General features: G+C 45.0%; 3 protein-coding genes across 21 annotated transcripts in view; 2 read left to right on the forward strand and 1 right to left on the reverse strand.

The window, feature by feature from the left end:
* The window catches only part of GPBP1L1 (GC-rich promoter binding protein 1 like 1), a 52,959-nt gene extending 41,829 nt beyond the window's left edge, over positions 1-11,130 (forward strand). For all 8 annotated transcript variants that reach the window (XM_044770692.2, XM_044770690.2, XM_044770689.2 and 5 more), the window contains 5 exons: positions 5,527-5,667; positions 6,374-6,532; positions 8,002-8,126; positions 9,069-9,171; positions 10,051-11,130. In XM_044770692.2, coding sequence (XP_044626627.1) covers positions 5,527-5,667; positions 6,374-6,532; positions 8,002-8,126; positions 9,069-9,171; positions 10,051-10,203 — 681 coding nt within the window. In that variant the 3' untranslated portion in view covers positions 10,204-11,130. The remainder of the gene's footprint in view (positions 1-5,526; positions 5,668-6,373; positions 6,533-8,001; positions 8,127-9,068; positions 9,172-10,050) is intronic.
* A 2,047-nt stretch (positions 11,131-13,177) lies between these two features.
* Positions 13,178-24,106, forward strand: CCDC17 (coiled-coil domain containing 17). Of its 9 annotated transcripts, none has more exons than XR_011503417.1 (13): positions 13,178-13,491; positions 13,575-13,649; positions 13,769-13,970; positions 14,055-14,217; positions 14,416-14,499; positions 14,590-14,708; positions 14,988-15,098; positions 15,310-15,455; positions 15,535-15,632; positions 15,771-16,001; positions 16,164-16,374; positions 16,451-16,557; positions 23,923-24,048. XR_011503417.1 is itself a non-coding variant. In XM_070510016.1 (13 exons), exons 1-13 carry the CDS (start codon positions 13,318-13,320, stop codon positions 23,968-23,970), a joined length of 1,773 nt encoding a protein of 590 aa, XP_070366117.1. In that variant the 5' UTR covers positions 13,178-13,317; the 3' UTR covers positions 23,971-24,106. The 9 variants fall into 9 exon arrangements, 6 of the variants coding, with proteins under 6 accessions (XP_070366117.1, XP_070366114.1, XP_070366115.1 ...); XR_011503418.1 differs by lacking the exon at positions 23,923-24,048 and adding an exon at positions 16,840-17,250 and having other exon boundaries at positions 15,798-16,001; XR_011503416.1 differs by lacking the exon at positions 23,923-24,048 and adding an exon at positions 16,840-16,979.
* Positions 18,975-26,906, reverse strand: part of NASP (nuclear autoantigenic sperm protein) — a 52,877-nt gene continuing 44,945 nt past the window's right edge. For all 4 annotated transcript variants that reach the window (XM_070510012.1, XM_070510010.1, XM_070510011.1 and 1 more), the window contains 9 exons: positions 22,909-22,988; positions 22,431-22,516; positions 22,246-22,319; positions 21,692-21,880; positions 21,412-21,578; positions 20,627-20,683; positions 20,460-20,537; positions 19,641-19,769; positions 18,975-19,163 (listed from right to left, as the gene is read on the reverse strand). In XM_070510012.1, coding sequence (XP_070366113.1) covers positions 19,083-19,163; positions 19,641-19,769; positions 20,460-20,537; positions 20,627-20,683; positions 21,412-21,578; positions 21,692-21,880; positions 22,246-22,319; positions 22,431-22,516; positions 22,909-22,988 — 941 coding nt within the window. In that variant the 3' untranslated portion in view covers positions 18,975-19,082. The remainder of the gene's footprint in view (positions 19,164-19,640; positions 19,770-20,459; positions 20,538-20,626; positions 20,684-21,411; positions 21,579-21,691; positions 21,881-22,245; positions 22,320-22,430; positions 22,517-22,908; positions 22,989-26,906) is intronic.

The following is a 26,906-nucleotide window of genomic DNA, read 5'->3' on the forward strand; positions in this document are numbered from 1 at the left end:
TTTCTGTGAATCCTTTTCTATCACATACATCTAAAGATCTAATTTATTCTTGTATCTCTGTAATTGAATAGCACTCTGTGTTTTATCACAATATCTAAAGCACTTTATTGCGTCTGTTTATTTCTTCACTTGGTTGTAATCTCCTTAAGGGCAGGTTTCAGGTCCTTTTCATATTTGTATCCCAAGCACCCTGATAATAATTGCTTGAATGAATTCCAGCCACTATAAGGAAACAAATAATTAGAATTTACTGGGAGAAAAAACAGTGAGCATTAATTAATTCACTTTCCTCTAGATGCAAGCACTGTGTTTGCTGCTTATGAGCAATACAGAGAAGTACAAAATGAGTCTTGACACTCCGTGAGCTGAAAGTCTAATTGAGATGACAAGATATGACAAGATAAAAGCTCCTATTATTGCATATGAAATAAAATAAATCCTAAACAGATTTGGAATAACTAAATTAATTAAACACTGTTTACACAGTTCAGAGGAGCAAGATCAGCTCAGACTATGACCATCAAGGAAAATTTTACTGAAAAACTGATTTGAACTGATCTTTGGAGGGTGGTCCAGGTTTGGATAGGCAGAAGAGTCTGGAGAGTATTGTGAATGTTAAAAGAAGAGATAGGTAAATAAAAGTTCTGAATCCAGAAAACGCTAGGCATATTTGAGGGATAGTGAATGAACTATTTTAATTATTCCTGGTAGCACTGGAGAAATATCAGGACTGAGGGTCATTATCCTCGTGATAATGAAGCTTTTAGGGTAGATAAGCTTCTAAGGGAAGAGTATCAAGAGGAGTAAAGAATGGGAAAATAAGACTTGAGGGAAATAGTTAATATTTCATAGATAGTAGGAAAATAACAATATAGTCAATAGGACTGAGAAATTGTAATTCAGACTTAGAAAAAAACGGTGTACTATCACAGAAAGGATGAAGAAAATCTGTAGCAAGAAGCCCCTGGGGGCAACTTGAAATATACCTGAAAGAGGACATTAAAGGAGCATAGCCCAAGGAGAAATGAGTGGGAATATAACTGATTGACAAGTGGAATTATCTTTGAAAAAGGTGTGCAGGGTACTTGTTCCACTGATGTAGAAGGGAAAGAATGAATTCAAGTCGAGAGCAGCTACTAAAAGAAACAGTGTAGCATGGAAATTAACAGCAGGGCTTTGCTGTAGACAGATTCTACTTTGCACCTTCTTTGTGATAGAACCTTGGGCAAGTTACTTAAGTTCTAAGTGTCTGTTTCATTATTTATAAAATGGAGGTAATGGTACCTATCTTTTAATGTTTTTATGAGAAGTGAGAAAATTTTGTAAAGTACTTAAAACTGGCATATAGTAAGTGCTAATAAAGGGTAGCTGTTATTATCAACATTTTATAAAGAGTTTTCATAAGTGTTACTTCATTGAAATGTCTGCATGCATTCTGTTAGAATATAGAAAGTCTAAAAGTGAGTAAGACAATACCATATTGTCAAGGATCTCAGAAATCTTCTGGGAGTGAAGAAGTGGCAAGGATAAAAATCATGGACACAGCATTTAAGATCAGTTAGCCCTGTTGTGTAGGACTGAGTTAAGGATAAAATGAATTCAGGAAAACTAATGTAAAGGCTGCCGTTATCCTTGTAAACGGTAATGAAGCTTGAACAGCGGTGGTGAAGGTAGGCAGAGAAGGGAGGTGGCGATGGCACCTAGTGGGAAGCTAATTAGACGGGAGAAAAACAGGATACTGAGCATTCTTCCCTGGGAAACTGGGGTAACTCTGCAACCATTTCCATAGGGTTAGACAGGAGAGAAAGATGAGTTTTCAGGAAAAATTAATGAGAGTGGTTCTGGTTACCTTGAATGTGAGATACTAGAGAAATGAAGAGGTGTGGTGACTAGTAGGCAAATGTGGCTTTATCCATTCATTCATTTTCTCTAGGCATTCAGCAATTATTAAACATTGAGTACTAGGTACTAAAAGCTGTGTGTCACTAGAGGCACAAAATTATCTCAAAGAATTTGCTGTCTAGTGGAGAGAAAGATATAAAAAAAATCATTGTACTCTTCTGCCTGGAGAGGGTCAGAGTCTTTACAGACAAGATCATATTTGAACTGGGTTTTGAAATGGCAAAGGAAAGAGAACTGCCATTTGTTGATATCTTACTATGTTCCAAGACATGCATTAAGCCTTTTACATATTTTATAACATTTACTCCTCTAAGCCTATCATATATAAAGTTATGTAACATACAGTTACATAGCTAGTAAAGTGATAGGGTCAGGACTCTTAAACCAGGTTTGTCTGACTTCACACCAGGGCTCTTACCACTGCCCCAGAATATCTCCCATCTTGAAGGGTAAAAAGAAGAGAGGAAGTTGAGAATTCAGGTTTTAGAGTCAGACTTCATGCTGCTCCCTAGGGCTGTGATTTTGAACAAGTTATTTAATTTTGTTAAACTTGTTTCCTTAAAAGTAAATTGGAGGGGCCATGGCTGAATGGTTAAGTTTGCATGCTCTGCTTCGGTGGCCCAGGGTTCACCAGTTTGAATCCTGGGCACAGACATGGCACCGCTCGTGAAGCCATACTGAGGCAGCGTCCCATATGCCACAACTAAAAACACACAACTATGTGCCGGGGGGCTTTGAGAGAAAAAGGAAAAATATAATCTTTAAATAAATAAATTGGAGCTAATTATCATTTGTCATATAATTGTGGTAAAAGAATAAAATTGAAGTTCTGAAAGTACTCGGAATATATTACTGGCACATCCTGAGTAGTCAGTAAATGGTAGTTTGCAAAAACAGTAGAAGTTTGTTAGAGAGCAAGTAGGTGATCATTCCAGGCAGGAGTATTGTTACCCCCAAAATTTGGAGGCAAAACATGCCAGGTTTGGGAGAAGACAAGTGGTTAAATATAGCTAGTAGTTGGGAAGTAAGACTAAAGCCAAATGGTGGAGGTCTTTGTAAAAGCTCAGGAGAGGCTAGGGATAGAGAGACAGTTTTACATAATTTTAGCAATTTAAACAAACAGTTACGAATAACTAGTTTTTCTAATGAAGTTCACCTAGGAACAGATTCCAGCAGAAGAAGAGTACTGAGACTAGAACCTTGGAGAATGCCTACATCCACTGAACAGACTGGGAAGAATTCAGGAGCTAAGGAGAGTGAAGTATCAGGGAATTGAGAAGGGAAAGAGGGACAGGTTGAAAAAAGATGGGTAACGAGCAGTCTCTCATTCTCCAAAAACAGATACTTAAGAGCTGGCCTTGGAATATAATATGAGGACAAGATTTTTGTTTACTTACTCAAAGAATTATTTTATTAAAATGGGGATAGATAGAGGCTGAGTATTGCAGGGAATTAAATACTAAGTAATAATGAGCAATAATGAGCACTGAAAGACAGCAGATATTGACTCATGCAGAAAAGTTTGGCAATAAAAGGATAGTAATATAAGGGAAAATAAATCTGTTTAGTTTTTTTCTCTTAGTTCAATAAGATAGCTTAGCATGTTTGTAGATAAAATAGAAGAACTTAATTGGAAGGAGATTAAAGACACAAGGGAGAAATAAATGGTAAATTCACAAAGGGAATGAACAGATGTAGAATGGTAGAAAGGGAGGAGGAAGCTATTGAAGGAGCTTGAGGTGCAAAGGAAAGAATTGGGGAAAGTTTGGATTCAATGACTTCTGACTTACTCCAGTAGGAAAAGGCAAGATCAACTGAGGTGGAGAGTATTGGGGTTGATTTGGAGTCTGGAGGAAAGGAGAGGACATTTTAAAAAGAAAGCAATGGTTGATATTGGTTTACTTTAGTGGATTTCCACATAGGTAGTGCCTCTAATAAAAAGGGGTGCGGGGCATAATGTTTTTCTCCATTGAGCAGCCAGCTATACCATAGTGTTTGAGTTAGCTGAAAATTAAGATTAAGTTGGAATAGAGTTGGGCAGAGATGTGAGTATCCTGTTGCAGGTAACACTGTCTGGTTCTACTATGGCAGAAACCCAAGTGTTTTTGTGCCCTGAGTTGGCAGTCTTAAAGACAAGACATCTGATGACCCTCTCCAACTTTTGGGAAGCCACTAGGGAACTATCATCTTGGATAGTTAGCCTGACATAAACAGCCTATCTTTAGATTTTCATCAGTGCAAGAAAAAAATCAATCTCCATTCCAGTTGGGTCATTGCATCTCTTATCTGCTTGCTTGTTCTTTTTGGAGGCATTGTGAAAAAACAATGTCACATACTGGCTGAGTAACTTTGGACAAATTGCATGACTGACTTAACCTTAGAGTCATTCTCTGTAAAAAGTTGACATAATAATTATACGTGAATGGGTTAAGAATTAAATGAAACCGTATGACAAGCATGTGGTTCATGGTAAATAGTTAATTCTCTTCCTGAAGCCTGTAGTCTCCTCTTTAATACCAAGAAAGAAATTCTTTTCACTCAGACCCTTCCTTTGTCCTGAAAGTCTCTTAGTTCTAATTGTTTCATTCTGGGAAAATGGACATTTTTCCCTTACTTTAGCCTCACTCCATTGACATGCCTCATCTTCCCTATTCTTCTGAAACAGTGTGATTGACTCAAAAAAAGAAAAGGATTATTCCAGCTATACTACACTGCCATCGTAGTTGGGGCCAGGGGCAGAATGACAGAATGGGCCCACACCCCACAAGCTGAGCAAAAGAAGGCCTCTGGACTAAATTGGGATTGTCCAGCCATTCACATTGCCCACCCTGGCTTGGAATTAGTCCCCTGCCATTGAAGTTCCCGGAAAGCAGCATTTTTCTGATGTGCCTTTTTTTCTTTCTTTTTTTTTTTTTTTTTTTTTTTTGTAAGGGTACTGGATTACATCAGAGGTTAACAAACACACCATAAAAGAAAACATTTTGGGGTCAGATAAGTTTGGAAAATGCTACATATTATATCTGCCTCTCAAATTCACATGTGCATATTTTGAGAAATAGCACAGTAAAGGAACCTGTTGAGGTGCCGGCAGAGTGGCATAGAGTTAAGTTTGCACGCTCTGCTTCAGTGGCCTGGGGTTTGCAGTTTCGGTTCCCGGGTGTGGACATAGCAGTGCTCATCAAGCCATGCTATGGCGGCATCTCACATAAAATAGAGGAAGATTGGTACAGTTGTTAGCTCAGCGACAATCTTCCTCAAGCAAAAACAGAAAAAGAGGAAGATCGGCAACAGACGTTAGCTCAGTGCCAATCTTCCTCAAAAAAAAAAGAAAGAAAGAAACCTGTTGAATTTTATTCACCCCAGCATCTTCCAAGCTTATTGAACTAGAGCTCTCTCTCTGAGAAGTACCTATCAGTATCCCATGGCCCTTCTGGTTCCTGTCTGCCTTTTTCCTTCAAGTGTGTAACCTCACAAAGAGGTTACATACCTCCGAAACATGTTGAGACAGGTAAGTTCTGGGAACTCATGTTCCCACATACCATTTCACTCTTTACTTTATGATCTTACTAGCTGAGCTTCTGTCTGCTTCTTGTTCTGACTGATTTGTTCTTTCTTCCCATGTAGCCCAGTGCATGGAAAGCTAACAGAATGGAACACAAATCAGGATCCCTTTCTTCTAGCCGGGAGTCTGCTTTTACCAGTCCAATCTCTGTAACCAAACCAGTAGTACTGGCTGGTGGCACAGTTTTAAGCTCTCCCAAAGAGGTGAGTGAGGAGAAAGCTGTGTAGTCTTTTCTAAAGTTGCCATTTCCCATTTACTTACACTAAGATATGTGGTGTGACATGTACTGCTCTAACTCCACTTCTTTTGTAGCTGTGCTTAGCTCAGACTCGTTCATTTACTGGTGATTCCTGTTAGCATCCAAAGATGGGCAGTAGCAGGGTGGGGCAGTTGCCGTGTGGTACACCAAGGTTGGCCTGTGTTAGACTGGCATTATACCGGTATCTGTATAAGCTGTCCAGTCGTAACCATAAAAACTCTGCAAAGGTGAAGTCTGTTTAAATGAAAAGGATAGTTTATTTTTGGTAACAAACAGAATGATAAATAGGCTACCAGATTCTGGAAATCAGTACCATAAAAAAGTAACCCATAGGGGTTGGCCCAGTGGCGCAGCTCTGAAGTTCACACATTCCGCTTCTCAGCGGCCCATGGTTCACTGGTTCACATCCTGGGTGCGGACATGGCACTGCTTGGCACGCCATGCTGTGGTAGGCATCCCACATATAAAGTAGAGGAAGATGGGCACGGATGTTAGCTCAGGGCCAATCTTCCTCAGCAAAAAGAGGAGGATTGACAGTAGTTAGCTCAGGGCTAATCTTCCTCAAAAAAAAAAAAAAAAAAGTAACCCAGAGAATCTGGAAGTTCTTGCTCTTTGCTGTCAGGAGCAACCTATTTGTGATATCTACCTAGAGTCCCTCCAGCACCACTCCTCCGATTGAGATCAGCTCCTCTCGTCTGACCAAGTTGACCCGCCGAACTACCGACAGGAAGAGCGAGTTCCTGAAGACTCTGAAGGATGACCGGATTGGAGACTTCTCAGAGAGCAGAGACTGTGACAAGCTGGAGGATGTAAGCGCATAGGGTTTTTCTGGGGCAACTTAGCTGTTTTCCTTTGTTATGTGTGCGCTTTTTTTCTTCTGAAGGGAGAAAGATATGGCAGGTTTTTTAAATGTACAGAGATTTATCTGTAGGAGTGACAGCCTATGAAGTGAGTAATCCTCTCTTCAGCAGATTTCAAGTTAGGGCTTATTTCAGTGATAGTTGCGTTGGGAGTCAGGGTTCTTAAACAGGCCAGCACTGCCAGTAAGTCTTGAATTGGTCAGTGCTGTAAGAAGTTGACAGGGGCCAGCCCCGTGGCTGAGTGGTTAAGTTTGCGCACTCTGCTTCGGCAGCCCAGGGTTTCGCTGGTTCGGATCCTGGGCACAGACATGGCACTGCTTATCTTGCCATGTTGAGGCAGCATCCCACATACCACAACTAAAATATACAACTATACTTGGGGGATTTGGGGAGCAAAACAGAAAAGGAAAAAAAAAGATTGGCAACAGTTGTTAGCTCAGGCGCCAATCTTTAAAAAAAATAAGTTGAAAAATTACAGAAGCTTTTGTCAGTTAGGATTATATTTAGTGGCAATATAAGAAAATCTGACCAACAGAACCATCAAACAAGAGTTTTTGTATTCTGCACCAGGAAGGTTAGAGGTCACAGTCCAAGAGGTCATGCCAGCTCATTGGTATTATCAGGAAATTTGTAACTTTTGGTTACCTTGGACTAGGATAGTTGTGCACCTCTGGGCTTCCAGTCCACATTCTAGTTAGGGAAAGGACAGAGAGCCAAAAACCTGAAAAGGGATGTCTGCCCCTTTTTTAAATGCTTTCTTCAAAGCCACACCTGCAGTTTCCACCTGTATTTCATTGGCCAGCTGTCAAATGGCCACTCCTAGCTGCAAGGAAGTCGTACAGGAGTGAACTTTTTAAAGCTGAGTGCGTTGGTTCCTTAGTCCAAGTCAGTAAGGAAGAATAGAGAATTGATACCACACAGGCATCTAGTAGCTTCTGCCACAGTTGACATGATATGAAGTTAAGATGGTGGCCAGTTGGTATCCTTTGAAAATCTTAGCAAAGTGAACAAATCCTCATTTTATTTATTTATTCATTTTTTGCTGAGGAAGATTGGCCCTGTGCTAACATCTTTTGCCATTCTTCCTCTTTTTGCTTGAGGAAGACTGGCCCTGAGCTAACATCTGTTCCAGTCTTCCTCTATTTTGCATGTGGGTCACTGCCACAGCATGGCCACCAACAAGTGCTGTAGGTCTACACCCAGGCACCAAACCCAGGCCACTGAAGCTGAACTTGCCAAACTTAACCACTTGACCACAGGGCCAGCCCCCAAGTCCTCATTTTTAAATGGGGAAGACCTATGGGTTAGATTTTCTTCTGGAAAGCATTTTCCTGTATTAGGATTCCTTAATCTTGTAGATTGCTTATCTTACCCCAAAAGATCATTAACTAAGTGTGTCCTTCCTTTCCTTATTGCAGCTGGAGGACAACAGCACTCCTGAACCAAAGGAAAATGGAGGGGAAGGCTGTCATCAGAATGGTCTTGCACTCCCTGTAGAGGAGGAAGGGGAGGTCCTCTCACACTCACTGGAAGCAGAGCACAGGTGAGAGAGGATTGGATTACAGGGCATGCTGTGTGCGGCCTGCAAGGAGCTTGAAGATACTTAAGAAGACGTCTCAGATTGAGTCCAGCATACAGAGAAACGTGCCCACAAGCACCGTTAACTTGTTCTCTGTATGCTCCAGGTCGGCTTGTTGCCCACTAGGCGCTGCTTTAGAGACTCGGCTAGCTTTCTCACACTCTTCTCTCCAAGGTTTTCATGTAGTTTAGTTTCAGGCTCAGTTTATGGCTCCAGTTGGAGCAGAGAGAGGGGATCTGAGACTATTGTGCTGGCCCCTGGGACCCTCCTGGCCCAAGTGAGCACTTACCGTAGGACCCCCTAAAGGGGGGACCTTGGGAGGCGTGAGACCCCCATGTGTGGAGCTTGTTCTTTAAATGAGGGCTTTGAACATAGAGCAGCCAGCTGTCTGGGCAGCTGGATGACAGGTGAGGCCTGCCAAGCATGGCAGTACCTTTCTGAAAGGAGGCTTCTGTCCAGAGGAACTTTGGGAGTCAGCAAGATCACAAGATTATGAAGGAGTCCACAATGCCATGAAATTGAAAGAGAACTTATGTACATGTGGAGATGTGTTAATCTGCTCACAAGAAAGAAAAGGGAGATTTCTTCCTCTGTTTTGTCTCTGGGATAGAGAGGGCTTTGCAGTTTGGCTCGTCTCTCTTTGCTGGCGTATTTTCTGCTGCTTCTACTGTCTCTTCTCTATAGCTCTTATCGTCTCAACTGTGGAGATCCTCCATTTAATTAGAAGCACCTAAGTAGCCATAATTAAACCTTATCCCAGTGAGGAGAAAAGAAAAACCAAGTTTCTTCTCTAATATCCGAGTGGATACCATTCCCCTGGGCAGGAAAGTTTTCTTTGGAAGGTTGTGGGCTTCCCACTTATGCTTAAAGGTGTCTTATTTTCTTTGCCTGACCTGCCTCCACCAGGTTGTTGAAAGCAATGGGATGGCAGGAGTATCCTGAAAATGATGAGAACTGCCTTCCCCTCACAGAGGATGAGCTCAGAGAGTTCCACATGAAGACAGAGCAGGTATGTCAGAACCCTTCCCGGGAAGACAGTTAATGACAAGGAGAGAAATGAGACAGTCATAGCCTCTGGGAGCCTAAGTTTAGTGTGAAGAAGGACATTGAACAAGAAAGTATAAGTTGCCATAATAGACATAGAGAGGAGCATCTCATTTTGCCAGAGCAATGGGAATCTTCAGTGGTGGAGACAAAAACCACATCAGTAGGTAGCAGATTTCAGAAAGAAGTATGTTCTTTCATCTTGGAAGCTCTAACCTCTTAGCAGAATCACAAAGCTGGGCCCCAGAGTTAGGAGCTGAGCCCTGGGTCTCTCGGGGAGCAGGCTCACCCTCCTATGCCTCCAGGCCTGGGTTTCCTGCGGGTCCTCTGGCCAGAGCCAAGAAGTCAGATGGCCTATTTGAATTTATTTAACAAATGCTTGGATTCTTTCTCCAAGTCAAGCACTCTCAGATATTAGGGTTTACAGCAGTGGGCAAGACAGAGGGGTCTCTGGAAACCTCATGCAGCTGATGTTCTGCTGATACCTATTTAAAGCATAAAGAGCAATTGTGTTAAGTCCTATAAAGAGAAGGTACAGGCCGACATAAAGACTGCCACTCAGCGCTCTTCCCCCGCTCATTGACTTCACCTAAGAACTCTCAGAACTAGGGAGTCTCAAGCCCTACCCCAGAATACTGAATCAGAATCTGCATTTTGAAGATCCTTAGATGATTTGTTTGCACATTAGAGTTTGAAAAGCACTGGTCTAAGAAATCTTCAGTCTCTTAGAAGGGCCCTCCCCCTTATTCCGCCTAGAATCTAATGGAGGCCTGGCCTTTCCTGGGTCCCATGGGCCAGTGTAGTTATTGATTTCTTTTTTCTTTCTTTCCCGTGCTAACCACAGCTGAGAAGAAACGGCTTTGGGAAGAATGGCTTCTTGCAGAGCCGCAGTTCCAGCCTGTTCTCCCCTTGGAGAAGCACTTGTAAAGCAGAGTTTGAGGACTCAGACACGGAAACCAGTAGCAGTGAAACATCCGATGACGATGCCTGGAAGTAGGCATATCAGTGCTTACAGTTCAGTCTGAGCCAGTAAACTCCGCTTGTGTGTTTGGGGAGTATACAGGAGAAAGCGTTCTTTTCCTTTTCTTAGGTTGTTGTTGAGTACTTCGTGCACAAGGGAAATAATCCTATCCCAAAGAGAGAGCAGTTGGCTTGTTGAGCTTTCGTTGTTGTTCTTCCCTGTTATCTGCTTAATAGAGAGAAGTTTGTGTGGTGGGAGAGATTTTTAAAATACACACACACACACACAGTCTATATGGGGCGATGCACAGGTGGGAGCTGGCTGTGCAGAGTGGAGGAGACGCGGGTCTGCAGCAGCAGCTTCTACTCCCAGCCCTTGGGGCACTCACCCCTGTGCTCAAGCAATCATTGTCAATGACAAAGTGACTATTGAAGTTATAATTGTATTAAATTAATGCTAATAATTTGGATATTTTATTTTCTTTTTGGCTGCTCGGGTAACGTTAGCCCTTAACCAAGCATATGTGGTTTCTTTTTTTTTTTTTTTTTTTTTCCTTTTTGGGTACAGCTGTAAAATATTTGGATATAGAAAAATGTTGTGTTATTCTTGCAGCCTTGATATTCAGGGTGGATTGTAAAATATAAATTTTTGTGAGATTTCAAAGATTAAGATTATTTTGATAACATTATTTACAGATTTAAAAGAAGTGGTTATCACAAGTCTGTTGAGGGGAAACTACTGCATAAAATAACTAACTTGGAATAAATATTTTGCATCAGTTTGGATTGTCTTGTGTAAGAATATATTTTCTTTAAAATTAGATGAATGGCTTCTTTTTTAGGGGAAATGCTTTTAGAAGTCTGAGGGAAATCTGAATTCAGACCCACTTGTTTCTCCTTACAGCAGATACTTTTTCAATGCAGAAAAACCTGTGCAATAAATTACCAGTAATAAAATCAGAAACCCAAGTTTCCTTCCTGAAACTGTTTTTCGCTGCCCGTGTGTTTAACAATGTGCATATTTTAAGGAAGGCCTGTGCCTCAATTTCCCTGCTAAATAAGAACTTAGGGAGGAAGGCTTAGAGCTAATGCTGGCTGGCTGACCAGTGAAGGAGGCAGGGTTCTTCATTCAACAAATACTTCCCAAGTTCTTGTGTGTCCCAGGCATTGTGCAAGGCTCTGGAGATACGAGGAGTGCCCAGCCTAGTACAGAGGAGAATAAACACGTTAAAAATGAAACCTTAGGGCTGGCCCAGTGGCATAGTGGTTAAGTTCACACAGTCTGCTTTGGCAGCCCCGGGTTCGTGGGTTCGAATCCTGGGTGCGGACCTGGCACCCTTCATCAAGCCATGTTATGTAGGCATCCCACATTCAAAATAGAGGAAGACTGGCACAGACATTAGCTCAGCAATGGTCTTCCTCAAGCAAAAGGAGGAAGATGGGCAACAGATGTTAGCTCAGGGCCTTTCTCATCAAAAAAAAAAAAAAAAAACTTAGGCCGAGATCTGTTGGAAAAGCAGACGTTTATTGAAACAACAAATATTTAGTGACACTGGCACTCTTTGTCCCTACAGTACATAGTCTCTAATGGATATAGAAGTCCAAGATCATACTCTAATGGGAGACAAGCAGAGGAGTAACAGGCCTGATAGCATGTTAGAAAGATAACTAACTTGTATTGTGGGCTCCAGAGGATGGAGGCTAGAGGCAGAGCGACCAGCATCACATTTGCTAGGTTAGATTCTAAAGGCTAGGAAGGCAGAGCGCCTGTCTGCCATACTCCCTCCTGCTCGTGGTATAAGCAGTCCGTGTGCAAACTGTGGAAGTGGTTGAGATAGAGCAGTAAGAACTAGAACTCATTTCATTCAATATATTTTAAGACATGTACCAAGAATAAGAAACTTGCCATTTACTTTTATGACACTCCATTGTGAATCCTGATTTCAGTGTTGTTAAAAAATGTGCATTTTAGAATCAATGAAATACTATAAAATGAACTAACTTGCAAAAGTATTAACCTGGAAATGAGAAGAAGGTTGAGACAGATTCCACCTGTTTGGCCTTGGGCTTTGCCACTTACTAGCTTTCTTAGAACGAATTCTAAAAATTTTCCTTTTTCCTCACTTGGAATTAAGTTAGACTAAGATCACGTACTTTGAAACTTTGGAACCTGCTGCTGGGGGTACCTTGGCCTTACATTCCAGTGGTGGAGCGGCTCCCGTAAGTCCCTATGTTGTTTCGAAAACGGTGCTTGTTTAGAAACATGGAGCTAGCTGGGAGCACCTCCAATAGATGCCTGTCTTTCGGGAGGTGGTGGGGAAATTTGCCCGCAGGAAAGGGCCTGCCTGGGCCCTGGCCGGTCTCAAGTGAAGGGGTGCCTTTCTGTGTTTGATTCCCTCCTCCGATAGATTAATTACCGTCCGCCCAGAACTTGCATTCCTCAGGCTGTGCTGATTATCCTCCCTCTACAGCAAAACCCCAGGAGTCAGGGAATGGGAGGCAGACCACTAGCCTCAGTGTGACTTGGCTATGCAAAAGCTGTGGTTGCTTCCAGGGAGGCACAGTGCAAGGAAGAGCATTTCAGCCTAGGGGAAAGACATGGTTTCCAGGCAGAATGCCCCAAGGGGCAGACTGCCTTCTCTTCTCCAGGTGTTCCCTGGAATGGAGAATGACGCTAACTCGCGTTACCTCTACTTGGGCAAAACGGCAGTGAACATAACACTTCCCTGCCAGAGGCTATTAAATGACCAGAGATGGAATACATCATGCGGGCCCAGCTGGTCTAGGAGGCAGCTGTTTGTTCCCCTTTGTTTTATTAATGCATGCTGAGAAAACAAGGTGTAGTGTTAGAGACTTGCCCATGCTCATGAAATGAAAGTGGGACAGACTTCGTGCTGTTTTTTCAAGCCAACGGCTCCTCCCAAAGGTGACCAAGCCTTCCACACCCGTCCTCCAGATCTGCCCAGACCTGTAGTTGCTGCCCAGGGAGCTAAGGCTCCTCCCCAAACATAAACTCGATCTTGAAGCTACAATAGACCTGGCCTTTCTTGCTGCCTCTGGCTTTCTGTCTTTCATCCTCCTCTCCCTTTCCCCAGCCCTCTCTCCTGTCTCCTACAGGTCTTGGCTGGTGTCGGGAAAGGGGTCCCATCCCATGGCCTCTCACTTGGGGGAGCCAGGGTTCCTGCCCTGTGGGTCCTGTGACATGGTTTTCCGCTCCTGGGCCCTGTTGGCCACCCACACTCAGCGCTTCTGCATTGGCCGTCTGACCCAGGAGGTGACACTTGGAGCACAGCCCTCAAAAGCCACTGAACCACAGGGCCCCACGGTAAGGGGCCTCTTCCATGGCCATGGGTGGGTATTCAAGCAACCATGACTCTTAGGATTCCTCGCCCCACACCGTGTCCCCAGGTTGTGCCACAAGAACATCAGGGCCTCCTAGAGCAGGAGGCCAGCAAATCGGCTCTGAAGAGGCTAACAGAGGAGGTACACCGGTGTTCCCCACAGGCTGGAAACTGAGCATCCTCTCCAAACCTGTACATCATGCGTGGGTCAGATTACCCATCCCAACACCCCTAGAGATGGCGGGGTACCGTTATTTCCAGGTGCAGGGGCTGCGGCTGTACCTGCAGGAAATGCGACCCAAGATAACAGAGGTTCCCGGGAGGTCAGAGGGGCCGACTCAGGGCCCCAGCTCCGAAGCTGCTGGGAGCCCAGGCGAGCGGCTGCGGGCGCTGCACGGGTCTCACGCCAGGCGCGTGGCGGAGACGGAGGCACAGAGCCGGGCCCTGGAGCGACGCGGCGAGGGTGAGGGGAAAGGTGGAGACTAGGGGCTCGCCCTTTGCCTTGAGGTTACTCGGACCCGGTCGACTTGGTCCCTTCCCCCCGCAGAACTGAGCCGGCGCCTCCAAGGTTTGGCCCGAACCCGGGGCGGGATATCACGCCTATTCGGCCTGGAGCGGGAGCTTCAAGAACTCCGAGCAGAGGCCGGGCGAACGCGGGGAGCTCTAGAGGAGTTAGGGGCGCGAGTTCAGCAGCTACTACCCGAGCCTGGGTGACACTCCGCGCGCGGGATCCCGGAGCGTCTCGGAACGGGCGTGGGGGCGGGCCCGGGGCCGGGGAGGGGCGGGAGGCGCGAGGCGTCGGTCCGGACTCAGCTGGATGGCCGCGCCTGTGAGGTCGGGGAGGGGCGGGGCTGCCGGAGGCCAGGTCTGGATCAGTGACAGCTTCTGCGCGCTGTCCCCGACCCCAGCACCCGGCTGAACTCCTCGCGAGAGGCAGAACTCTGTTGTCCGGTGCTACAGGCCAACCCAGGGACTCTGGCTGCCGAGATCGGGTGAGGTCCGGGGCCCGGGGTCGGCCATGGGGCGAAGCTCTAATCAATTCTGGAAAGACGCTGCCTGCCTTCTTGTCCCCTACTCCCTAGGGCTCTGCGTGAAGCCTACATTCGAGGCGGGGGCCGGGACCCCGGCGTTCTGGGCCAGATATGGCAGTTGCAAGTGGAGGCATCAGCCCTGGAGCTTCAGCGGTCGCGGACCCGCAGGGGTGAACAGGAGGGGCCAGCCAGGAAGGCCTCTCAGAAGCGGTGGTCTTAGTCCTGGGAAGAGAGAAGGGCGAAGGGTGGGAAGCGAGGGTGTCTGGCGTGGGAACCACCTAAGCAAAAGCCCCGAGGTAGAACACTTGGGTGGTCTTTGTGGCAGTGGCTAGAATATTAGGTGACAAGTCCAGCCTTGTCCAGAGAGTCCTAAGGCTGGAGAGCTGCTCAGAACCGGACAAGTTGGTCACCAGAGGTCAGAGGTGACAAGTAAAATTTGTTCATCGCAGGAAGACGGACAGGTGCCGCATCCGGGGAACTTCTATTAGTGGAGGCAGAAAACCGGCGCCTAGAGGCAGAAATCCTGACTTTGCAGAGGGGCGGAGGCGCAGCGCCCTGGGGTCAGTGGCACCGTAGTCCCACGCCGTGTAGCCCTCCCCTGCAGGCTGGGCTTGGAGGAAAGGGTTAGAGGGACTGTGCATGGGGAATGAGACGCGTGTTTGCGCCCCGTCCGTGCGTGTCCACGCGCATCTCCAGGTGTCCGTGTGTGGGGGTTCGCCTCTCCGGGAAGGGGTATTCTCAGCCCACTTACTTGCTACGTCCTGCACCTAGGGCCCGGAAAGCGGGGACTTGTGGCCAATCCCAGCCCACGCCTGAGGAGGGAAGATCCCCCACGCCTCCCGCCGCCAGTGGCTCCCCCTCTGCCACCGCTTCCACATTCGACAGGCGGCCTATTCTTGGGTGGTCCGGAAAATGCTGTGAGGACCCAGGGGTTGGGGGCGGGGGGAGCATAGGCACCCAGGAGGCCTTCTGGAGGGGTCAACTCTTCCCCCACAGCCACAGCTTCCTGCAACCGTGACCAGGAACCTGGGCCTGGATCCACACTTCTTCCTGCCCCCATCTGACGTTCTGGGCCCTGCACCCTACGACCCCGGGTGAGGCCTGCTTCATCCTTTGATATCCTCTGTGACTTCGTCATTACCACTGGTTAAGGATACCCACTTGGGCTAGCTAGGGCTGGGGAACTGGCTGGAGGACGGGGAGGTGAGAGGAGTTGGGGTGTGTGTGTGTAGGTGTGCACTGAGAACTGTGTTCCCCAGAGCTGGCCTGGTCATTTTCTACGACTTCCTGCGGGGCCTTGAGGCTTCTTGGATTTGGGTGCAACTAACGACTGGTTTGGCACGAGATGGACAGGATACAGGAGGGACCACAGTTTTGCCCCCAGCCCTTTGCTTGCCCCCGCCTCCAGCTCCTGGGCCCATGGGCAACTGTGCCATCCTTGCCAGCAGGCAGCCTGTACCCAGGTCAGTAGATGGGGATTATGACTTTGGTGCTCTTTGCCACAATTGTGGCTTGTCCCTCATTCTGCTAAGTTTGTTTATCTGTACACAAGGCCACTGGCCCCGAGGACCAAGTCCTAGCACTTACAGCCAGTTCTGGCTCTGACACCTGTTTGGTTGTTTTAGACTACCACCGTCACCGTCAGTGGCCTTGGTCTGTGAGCTACAGGCCTCACAGGGCCTGGCCTGGGCTAGGGCACCGCAGCCAAAGGCCTGGGCCTCACTGGTGCTATTTGACCGGGATCAGAGGGTGCTAAGTGGCCGTTGGCGTCTCCCACTTCGAGCTCTTCCTCTGGACACCAGCCTGAGCCTTGGGCAGCTGAATGGTATTCCCCAGGTGAGTGTGGAGGATGGGGACTGGGTCTACTCCTCCAGGGTACAGATGTAGTACCATTTCACCTCTCCCCAGGTAGGTCAGGCTGAGCTCTTTCTGCGGCTGGTGAATGCAAGAGATGCAGCTGTCCAGGCACTGGCAGAGATCAATCCAGCAAGTGCCCACGAGTACCAGTACCCACCTCCGGTGAGGGCCCAACTAGAGCTAGGGACACCACAGGTGTGGTTAACAGCCAGCCTTTGTTGACCCCATACCAAGTCACTACCAAATGCTTTCTGTGGATTAACTTGCGACCCTCACACATCCTATTAGTTAGGTCCTATGTAAACAGATAAGGAAACCAGAGCACAATGAGGTTAATTGCTTCACAATCAGTAGTCAAGACTCTAAGGCAGTCCCACTGCAGAACCTGTGCTGTTAACCACTACATAAACCTTTTGCTAAGGACCCGCCCTCCCTCTTCCACAGGTGTCCAGCTCATCTTCACTGGGAGCCAGCTCCGCTGCCCCAAGAGCTGGCTTTGTTGATCCCCCTCCTCCTGCAGAAGAGCCCGTCGGCTGCTGAGTCAAGGAGAGGGATGAGGGTTTGGGCCCTTGTGGCTTTCACGCACCCCCACTGGCTCTGAGTCCAGAAGAACGTGGCTATGAGTAGCTTAACACGCATAGGACTAGGGCCTAAATTGAGGCCTCTTCCCAAACCTGCAGCTTTACTCCATCATGTTCTGACAGAGAGTCCAGCAAACAGCAGACATGAGCACAAAATATGAGCTCCAACCACAGCTTTACCACCTTCCACAAGTACGTGGCCTTTCCTTACCTGTTTTTTTTTTTTTTTTGTAAACAGATTGATGTGAGAATTAAATGAATGCCAGGTATTTACAATACTGCCTGGCACATAGGAAATTCTTTGAAAGGTGGCTAGGGCGCACTCTTTAATTCCAGCTAAAGGAACTTGATAAACTCATTCCCACATGTCTTTTTGCTAAAGCCAGTCTTACTACCACACTTCTTCATTCAAATTCAAGCTTCCTCAGGCCATCCTTCCAGGCTTCTCAAGGCAACCCTCAAGGACATCCAAGAAGCCTTATAGACTTACAGATTCAAGGACAGGGCCCGGACCCAATAATGTTCCTCTCAAGTCGGGGCGGGGCGGGGCGGGGGGGGGGTGGCGCGCTCATGTGAGCTGTAGCTGATATTTGATATTAGGCCTGGCCCAGACCCCAGTGTCAACCAAAGGTCAAAGGCCTGGGGGTCAAGTATGTCATGACTGTGTTGGCCTGACCAAAAAAGTAAATAAAAATAGAATAAAAAAGCCTCAGGATTTGAACCATGCAACACAATGGCATCTTCAGGAGGGAAGTTCAAAGCCAAAGATCCTGCAGCCACAAGTTACTGTAACTAGTCCAGAAAAACTCCAACTATTTTCTCTCGTATTTAGAGAAACAAATATAAACCCTGAAAAATGGGGTTGGCTTGGGGGTCAGCAGAGCTCCCTCTGCCTCCAGCACTTGATGTTCAAACAGCTGGTTTTAATCTACTGTCTGTCTAGTGCAGTAAAGTAGCCCTGTGGGTGTCACAATCATTAAATCCCCGTGGGTATTATAGGGCAGGCACCATTTAGAATTTAGATCCAAACAGTGCCTGGTGCACAGCAAGCTCTTAAACTAAGGGTCTGGTCAGAGGCAGCTCACTCAGAGTCTCACACTAGCCCTGAGTCCTGGACATCAGAGAGGGCCCACTGGCATAGCTTTAGTGCCAGTTCCCTGAGCACCAGCACCTTTGGACTGGGCATTCAGAATTGCTGGGCAAGTTTCTGCCTTTCAACTCCACATCCCACTCTGAAATACTCCAGACAGCCCGGGATCCTGCTGTAAGATCTTTAAACACCAGTCCAGACTAGGAGCTTTGTATTAGCATCTTTATTTGAGAAGTCAAAACTGCAGACGGGGAACAATTCCAAGTGTTGATATATTTCAACCTTTCTGTACAGAAAATAACAAATATTAACTCAGCCAGCCAGCCTCCCCACAGATTCTTCCAACCTCATCCCAAGTGTACATCAGTCAGTCCTTCAGCCACTTTCAAACCAGAAAACTCAATTCTCTACAATGAGCGTACCAGTTTTCCTCAAGGATCACTCACCACCCCCAAGCTGTCTTCAGTTCTTTACCAGGACAGGATTATGGCCCCAGCTGGAAACTAAGTGGATAAAAGACAGGTACCACCCAAGGCCTGCCTTAGAGGCTGTTATCAGCTCACAGTCAAAGTCCATTGAACAGTATCAGCACCAAAGAGCAAGATCTTCACCTAGTCTTGTTTCTGTAGCCCCTACCAGGGACAGCACTACTGAAGCTCTGCAAGACAGCTGGGTTCAGTCAAGTATTTAACATGGAAACACTATAGCACCATTGGAAGACAAAGGGCCCACAGCCACACCTGACTTCATCACCTCCACATCAGACAGGAATTTGGATTAGAACTTCAAACACAGAGGTCAGTAAGAGAACAGGGAAAAAAGTACCTTTGGCCATTACACAAAACCCAGAGTGCTCCAAGGCACAGATTCAGCCAATATTTAAGAAAAAAAACAGCAAAGCCTCAACCTTTGCTTACAATCTTTATTGAAGTTATACAAAAAGAATCCCCCAAAAGTGAAAAAATACATTATATACAAAAACACTTTCCCTCAGGAGGAAGGCTCTGTTCCCTCTCTTAACAGGCAGTGCTTTCAACTGTAGCTCCGGCCTCCACTGTCCCCTCCACTGCTGCCTGGCTTTCAGCCTGATTCTCAGCCTGGAAGATAAACAGGGAGCCTGGGCATAAGTGACCCTAGTTTCACCCATTCTATCTTTTACAACTGAGCAGGCTTCAGTCAGAGGAAGTAAACACAGAACCCCCAAACTCTGCTTTGCTCCCTACACTACATGGCAATGACCAAGTATAAGGCCGTTTCCTAAATTCTCTGTCATAGGGCTGACAGAGCCATTCATTGTTCATTCATTACATGGAAAGGAGAAAGCAGAAGGGACCCAATGGTCTTGCTGATCAAGTGCCTCCTCATCCGTGCACAAGGGGATTGTGGTAGGTATATAGGTTCCATTTGTCCATAACCATAACCGTGTCCTGCACAAGCATTGTTTCTATGAGGCTGCACTCAAGCAATCCAAACAGGTTCAAGATGGGGAACATGCACTTGGGAGGACTGGTAGCCCCAGGCCCTGAGAACAAGGGGAAATGAGGCAAGAGTCCAAGCCCTGTTTAACTGCCCACCTCCTCTTCCATGTTTTCGGAAACTTCATTTCCACTAGAGACAGCATCCCCACTGCCTCCATTCACTTCCGGCTCTTGTTTGGCTTTCTTTGCATCATCTTTCCGGGGGCTCTCTTCCTCTGGTTTCCTCTAAAGATATAATTGTGAAGGCTTCACAAATGTGCTTAATGTTTTTAAAAAGACAACTGCAAAACACTTCCTTAACACCCCCCTCCCAGCCATGGTGCAAAGATCCTAACCACCAGGATTCACAGCTCTAGGGGTCTGTCCCCAGCCACAGGAGGCAGATGCCAACCTGTTCTCTGCAGGATGAACTGGTCTGCCCCAGCATACCAATTCAGCCTCTCTAGTGGAAGGGTCAGGTAGGGGTGAGAAGCAGATCTGAATAATAATGAAACGCATGTTTGAATTCCTGCATTTGAGTCAGGAAACAAGACAGGAGGTGAGACTCTCCCAAAACTATTGCAACCACAGGCAGAAGGCAGACTCACAGGAGTTTAAGTATCAGCAGGCCTGCTGCTGAATGACTAAACTACTGCCCAAGAAAAAGCGGGGTTTCCTCCGAGGATCTGACCAATCCTCAGCACAGCTTTCCTGAGAGTCCTTGAGCTGAAACAAGTCAGGAGAGCTGTGCTACAAGAGGTATTCAAGTGAAAACTATCTTCACTCACAAATCCTCCCCACCTTTACAAAATGAATGTCTTACTGTGCCAAGTATTAGGAGTGTCTAGAGGAAAGGTATTCCTCATGTATCATTTGGAGGGGGAAAAAAGCACACTGGGAAGAAGACACAAAAGAACTAACTGCATGTAGTTTTACCTTCTTTCTGACAAGATGGGAAATATCTGTCACACAATTTGATGAGGAAGCACCATCTGTCGGCTTTCTATTGGCAATCTGGCAAGAAGGAAGCTTTTGTTAGCAATGTGTATGAGAAAAACACTGAGGCCCAATACTAAGTGACAAAAAATCACCTGAATACCCACCATGGAGACTGAAGAGCCTCCTCCACTAGGAGTGAAACCTGAAGTAGAGCTCTCCACCTGTGAGAGATGACAAACGCCAAGTGGGTCCCAGGATAAAACCCACTAGGTCGTCCACAGTCCTGCAAGTGCCCACCATCCAAACAACAGATTAAGACCTCAAATACTAGTGTCCTCCATATAGTAGCAACATCATGCACCCCCTCTACCTGCACCTGCCACCCCCGACCCCAGCACAGGCAGAGCGTAGACATGAAACTAAACCCTCCATATCCTGTCATCATCAGCAGGACAGAAAGCTCCCTGACATTCCAGCAGCCAAAAGCAGAACCAGGCAATCTGGGGTTAAAAGCCTTCAATATCTCACTAACCTATACAGAGGAGTTCTCAGAGATGGAAATAATAGCTTTCATTTGTAAGCAAATATTATTTGTCTTCTACTGTCAGAAATATAACATACAGGTACCATTATCCCGATTTTACAGATGAGTCAACTAAGGCAAATAAATGTTAAATAAAGAAATGTTAAATAACATGCCCATGGTTGCACATAGTAAGTAGCAGAGACAGAATTCAAACCCACACAGTCTGGCTCCAGAGTGTATTCTCCTAAGCATTACAGTATTTGATAGGAATAATTAGATAAGTTCCCACACTTCCTCTGACCACCAACTCCCCAGAAACCAAGTCATGACTAAAATTTCTAGCAAATGGAACACTAATACCATGATACCTTCAACAATATCAAACATGCCGTTATCAAAACTTTAAAAGGAAACCAAACCAACCAGAGTTGCTTTCAGAGCCAATTCAGCTACATTCCCACTATGCTGGGACTCCTTTGCGTCTTCTATCTTCTCTCTAATTTCAGGTAGCAGTTCCTTCAGCTCCTCAATTTCTTTCTCGTATTCGGTAGGTGATCCTTCAGCCTCCTTCATCTGCTCGTTTAGTACAGCTACAAAGAACAGGCTGAAGTGATCAGTAATAGTTATCACAAAAGGATCCATTTTTTTACCTTGTCAATTACTGGATCCACCCAGATCTTAAAAACAGCTCATGGTCACTCACCCATTCTCCTCTCAATAACTTCAACAGACTTGCTGAACTGTGCCACTGCCTCATCATACTGAGAGTTGTACCCGTAGGCCAAGCCCAGCTGGTAGTGGGTCTCTGCAAGGAGACGGTCATGGGCTTCCAGGTATTGCTCCTGCAGGGTTAGGCATGCCTGGAATTCCTCCACAGCTTGGACGTAATTCTCTAATCAAGAGAAAAAGGACAGCAAGCAATAGACAGCATTAATATATAGTAATTCTAAATTTCAGACCATTCTGCAGGAAGGCTCCCCCATTTTACATTTCATTTTTCTTTGTAGCCATCTCCAGGACCACTGACTACAAAAAAAAATTTCAAAACAACTAAGAAAATCTACTGAACGACTTTCGGTTAGAGTATCAGTTAGAAGAGATCGTTCGTTATTCTAGGGAGTATAAAGAACCCAAACCTACTGTCCTTTTATAGCAAAAGCCCACAACTTAGGATCAATCAAGCTGGATTTTAAGGAATCACAGGAAGAACGGGGGGAGAGTCGGGGTTAGAGGAGAGTAAAACAGAAGATGTCTTACCAGATTCAACACTGACTTCTCCGAGTTTAAGATGTGCCTGCGCAGCATAAAGCTGAGCTTCTTTTGTTTCCTGCCTAGAAGCAAAGGTGATCAGAAACCATAAGAGCATTTATCCAACCCCTAACTGCTTTCCGTTTTCAACCAACAAGCTCCCACCCTGAGCCAAGAAGCACCAAGAGTTTTACCTTTTAAAAATGATCTTTGCTAAATCCAGCATATCCCAGGCAAGCTCTAGGTTCCCAATCTCCTCCTCTTCATTTTCTTGAAGAGACTGAAGTATATCCAAACCATTGGTATTAGGCAGAAGTACAAGACAGGCATCTTTATAAATCTTTTTACAAATCTAAATGTATAATTTAGTACGGCTTTAGAAAACAAACAAACCCTGATATAGGATTCAAAATTTGGACTTTCTCCCTAAAACCTACAGAATGGGTTCCTACCAAGTTTCTATCCCAAGTCATCACCTTATGTCAGTGATATTTAACAGTGATATGTTGGGTCCTGTCTGTTAGGGTCAAATGGATCTATCTATTCTAGGCATAAATAAAGGGTCCCCAATCCCTAACTAAAAAATAGCTATCTATAATAACCACACCTACACTAGTAAGCCAGTCCTACAATAAGAAAACTAACAATGATACTGAACAAATAGTAATTTACCTTGTTTTCAAGAATTGAATCATTTGGTGTTTCTTCAGTCTTATCATTTTCTTTATCCTCCTCTTCTGAGCCTTCAGTTTCTGCAAGCAAAAATTCCTCAGTATTGAGAATACTAAGGATACCTCCTGACTAGTCAGAGATTCCAATAAACATCGGTAAAATAATCCATATTCTGAGGTAGGAAGGCCAAATGCTAACTAAGCTAAATCAGTTAACATCTGAACTGGATTTAAATATAAAGCCAATGGTTGCAGTCTAATTCAAGTCTAATCTAGACAGATTGTGTTATCTTATAGTGTCTATGGTTCAGGCCTTCAACAACCAAAAGGCTGAGTGTTTCTCTTCTAAAAGTCAATCTGGATCATTCAGATCAACAAAGATTAGCTGCTGCCTCTTGTTCATTAGAAGCTCCCATCTGCTCGGCCAGCAGTTGGAGGCCTCAGCCCACGTTCTTGGTGTCTTTAAGTCACTTGTTAGATAATCCTAATAGGCTGAGAAAGTACCGAAAGTTAAATTACTCCAGTCCATTCAGAGCAAGAATCCCTAAGACACTAGCCTTCCCACAATAGAACCGTGGAGAGAAAAGCATAGCCCTTACCAACTCTCACCCATGAGCATGCCACAGACTCCAGCCAGCTCCAGCACGTACAGAATTTGAATGAGCACCACTACAACCACTTGTTCTAGTCCAGTACCATGTTAAATTTGCAGCCATACTGACACATTGTGTCATACTGGCATACACTCACAAGTCAACTGCCTCTAAGGACAGGCTGCTAATAAATAGCTCCACACACCACTTAAAGTTCACAATGTCAAGTGACTAAAATGGGCTTTTGGGGATACAAACAATTCATGAACTGAGTATAGTGTGCCTACCTCTGCCATCTTTCATTAAGTATTTTTTTTTCTTTGAGGAAGATTAGCCCTGAGCTAACTGCTGCCAATCCTCTTTTTCACTGAGGAAGCCTGGCCCTGAGCTAACATCCGTGCCCATCTTCCTCCACTTTATAGGTGGGATGCCTACCACAGCATGGCTTGCCAAGCGGTGCCATGTCCTGACCCAGGATCTGAACCAGCGAACCCCGGGCCACCGAAGCGGAACATGCGAACTTAACCACTATGCCACGGAGCCGGCCCCATCATTAAGCATTGTTAACGCCAACACAAGAGCTCAACTAGACTCCTAACAACCTATGATGGGAATTTAAAATATGGCAAATTAGGCCTTAGAGCCATGAAGTCAGGTTAAAGGACTTTTATCATTTCTAGCACTACTGCTTCTGGATGGGAACAGGCACAGAAAATTCCTATATATTATAAATTAGTAAGACAAACTAAAGTCCTCCTCTAAGAACCAGTTACAAGTCACAAGCAATTAACCTCTGTTTTATCAAGTTAACTCACTTTTCTCCTCTTGACCATGTAATTTAGTGCTTCTGAATATCCACCAGCACACACCATTATCCTTCCATGCCCAAACTGATAAGTGGTTTGCGTACTTAGTTCCTTCACATTAGACTAGATGGGTGGTTTTACCGACTCTGACGATGAAGCCCATCCTCCAGGAGAATATGCAAGACAGGTAAAGTAGACCTATGCATTTCTCATAATAAACCTCCAAAAAAACACCTCATTCTTCCGAATTTGCAGGAAAAATTAACAAAATGTTTATTGTTATTCTGTATTAATTATCTCCTATCTATTCCTATTCATACAAGAATGCTAGAAGATGACATCTAATTTGGCATAGACTATCTAATTATTTGGAGTTTTACATCAAATTTGAGTCAAGTGTGAGAAAAATACTGGTTTCTTTTAAGGAATCTGCACTACCTTCAAGAATGATGGAGAAGAAGCTAGGTTAATGAGAAAGTCATTACTTTTAAAACAACACTTTCCAACCTGGTAACCTGTACCCAGGTATTAAGGAAACGCCTGAGAAAGTCATTACTTTTAAAACAACACTTTCCAACCTGGTAACCTGTACCCAGGTATTAAGGAAACGCCCTGATATCCTCAGTAAAGAGATCTGCTAAAATATTTTTGGAGCTGCTTCGAAAATGGAATCTTCTTTGTGGTATGCACATTACCATCCTTCAGAGAAAGGGTAACACTGTTTTATACCATTTCTCTGATCTCATAGCCTCTTCAAAACATGGGCACATAGAGTAGTGCAAACAAGAATGACTCTTAGAGGCAATCTGTTCCTTCTCTGGTTTTTCCAGCACTCCCAGAGGATGAAGCCAGGTAACCACTACAGTTTGACCAGTATAATCTGAGCAGGGGCAAGCTTTATGCCTAAAAGTTTGAAATTTTGTTTACTTACCAATCGTATCTAGCATGACAATTAGAAAAGACCAGACCAGTTATCTTTGTAAGGGATATGGACAGCCCAAGAGGTGGCAGGAAATGGGGTTTCAAGAGAAAACCACTTGCAAGATTCCTGCAGGCTAGTACTGCCGCAGAAAGAGTGATAAAGCACTGAAAGGAAGAGCCTGGGCCCTAAAGCCAGATGGTCTGGGTAGCCCCCGGCCCTTACTGGCTGTGTGACTAGGGCGAACAACTTTACCTCTTTCTGCCATTTCTTCATCTGTAAAATATGGAAAACTGCACTTTTTTTATAAGTAGAACAGCACCTAGCACACACACTAAAAAAAATGCAACTAACGACTCCTAGGACTTACGTAAGTAATTTTAAAAAAGCGTGACCAGGAAATTTCTGGTAAGAGGTAGGTTAAGGGAGAGGATGTAAAAGTTGCCTTCCTGAGTGTGAAGTAGCTTGGGAAGGACAATACATTCAAGTCAGATCTATGGTCGGATGCCAGTACTACAGACTTACTATTTGGTCCTAAGGAAGTCACAAAACCCCTAAACTCCAATTCCTGCATTGCTATAATTGGAATAATGCTACCTAGTACATAATATTAATGTATTTGAGAGAGCTGTAAAAATGCTGTGATCCAACTTAACAGTTTTTGAACAAACTATGGAGAAATATGACATCTCTACTATAGCTTATTATTCAAAATCCAACTTGAGAGAGCCAGCAGAGCTTTTCACTATCTTTGCTCACTATCATTAAAGATCAAGACATGGGAGTTTTTAAAAAATTGAGAAATACAGTTCTGTGTTTTTTTTCATAAAGAATTCCTAGAGCCCAATAAGCAGCCCAATGGTGCTACACTTCTGGTTACCATGTCTGTGCTGGCTGGAGTGCAGGGACCTGCACATAGGTAGAAGGAAGTTTACCAGAATGAGCTGCAAATACTAATAATGGGTCTTTGAAAAGCTAAAACTTTAGAGAACTCTTGAAGTAGTCTGGCAATTATATTAAGTAATAATGATTAATTGGAATATACCTGTGCTTATTAATACCAATGTTAGATGAACCTTATAGACAGTAGAATCCTCAAATGATAGTACAACTCAAGTCAGACGTGCCAATTACGTAATTACTAATTAGAGGCTTATACATCTTGATGAAACTGAATCACAATTAGACCAATAATCCTACACAAAGCAGCCATACTTCATAGCATTCTAAGTAACAGAAACCAGTTTAACAGCCAAAGCAAGCATGAAATGGCGGGGAAAGAGCAAGAGGGCTAATGGTTAAGTTTTTTGTTATCTTTTGGAAGGGGCTAATTTAACTAATGTGAATAAGCCTCTAAACGTCCCTGAAGACTAAAAGTAAAGAGAGTCACCAGAATTCTTTTGCTGTGGTGATAGAACATTCAAGAGTTAACTATCTTCACTTAAGTGGCATGCCTGCTTAAGTGTACCAATTCAGTGGATTCTACTGCTCTAATCCTGCTTCCTAAAGCAGAGAAAAGGAACCACATGAACAGTAAATAGAAAAATTCAGAGGCATGCAAGTGGACATCCATTCAGCATTCTCTGCCAGCCTAGCCCACAGTCTCCCTACCTCGCCCACAACCCAGCCACCTTTATTGGCTAGTATGGTGCAACAAGTTACTGATAGCTAGCCAAGTCTC

Source organism: Equus asinus, chromosome 5 (assembly GCF_041296235.1).
Source record: "Equus asinus isolate D_3611 breed Donkey chromosome 5, EquAss-T2T_v2, whole genome shotgun sequence".
NCBI classification, from domain to species: Eukaryota; Metazoa; Chordata; class Mammalia; order Perissodactyla; family Equidae; genus Equus; species Equus asinus.

Coding starts and splice junctions, on each gene's coding strand:
- CCDC17 (XM_070510013.1), top strand. CDS start 13,318: ATGGCCTCTCACTTGGGGGAGCCAGGGTTCCTGCCCTGTGGGTCCTGT. Junction 15,099..15,309: donor CGGAGGCGCAGCGCCCTGGG/GTCAGTGGCACC, acceptor TCCTGCACCTAG/GGCCCGGAAAGCGGGGACTT. Junction 15,456..15,534: donor TGGGTGGTCCGGAAAATGCT/GTGAGGACCCAG, acceptor CTTCCCCCACAG/CCACAGCTTCCTGCAACCGT.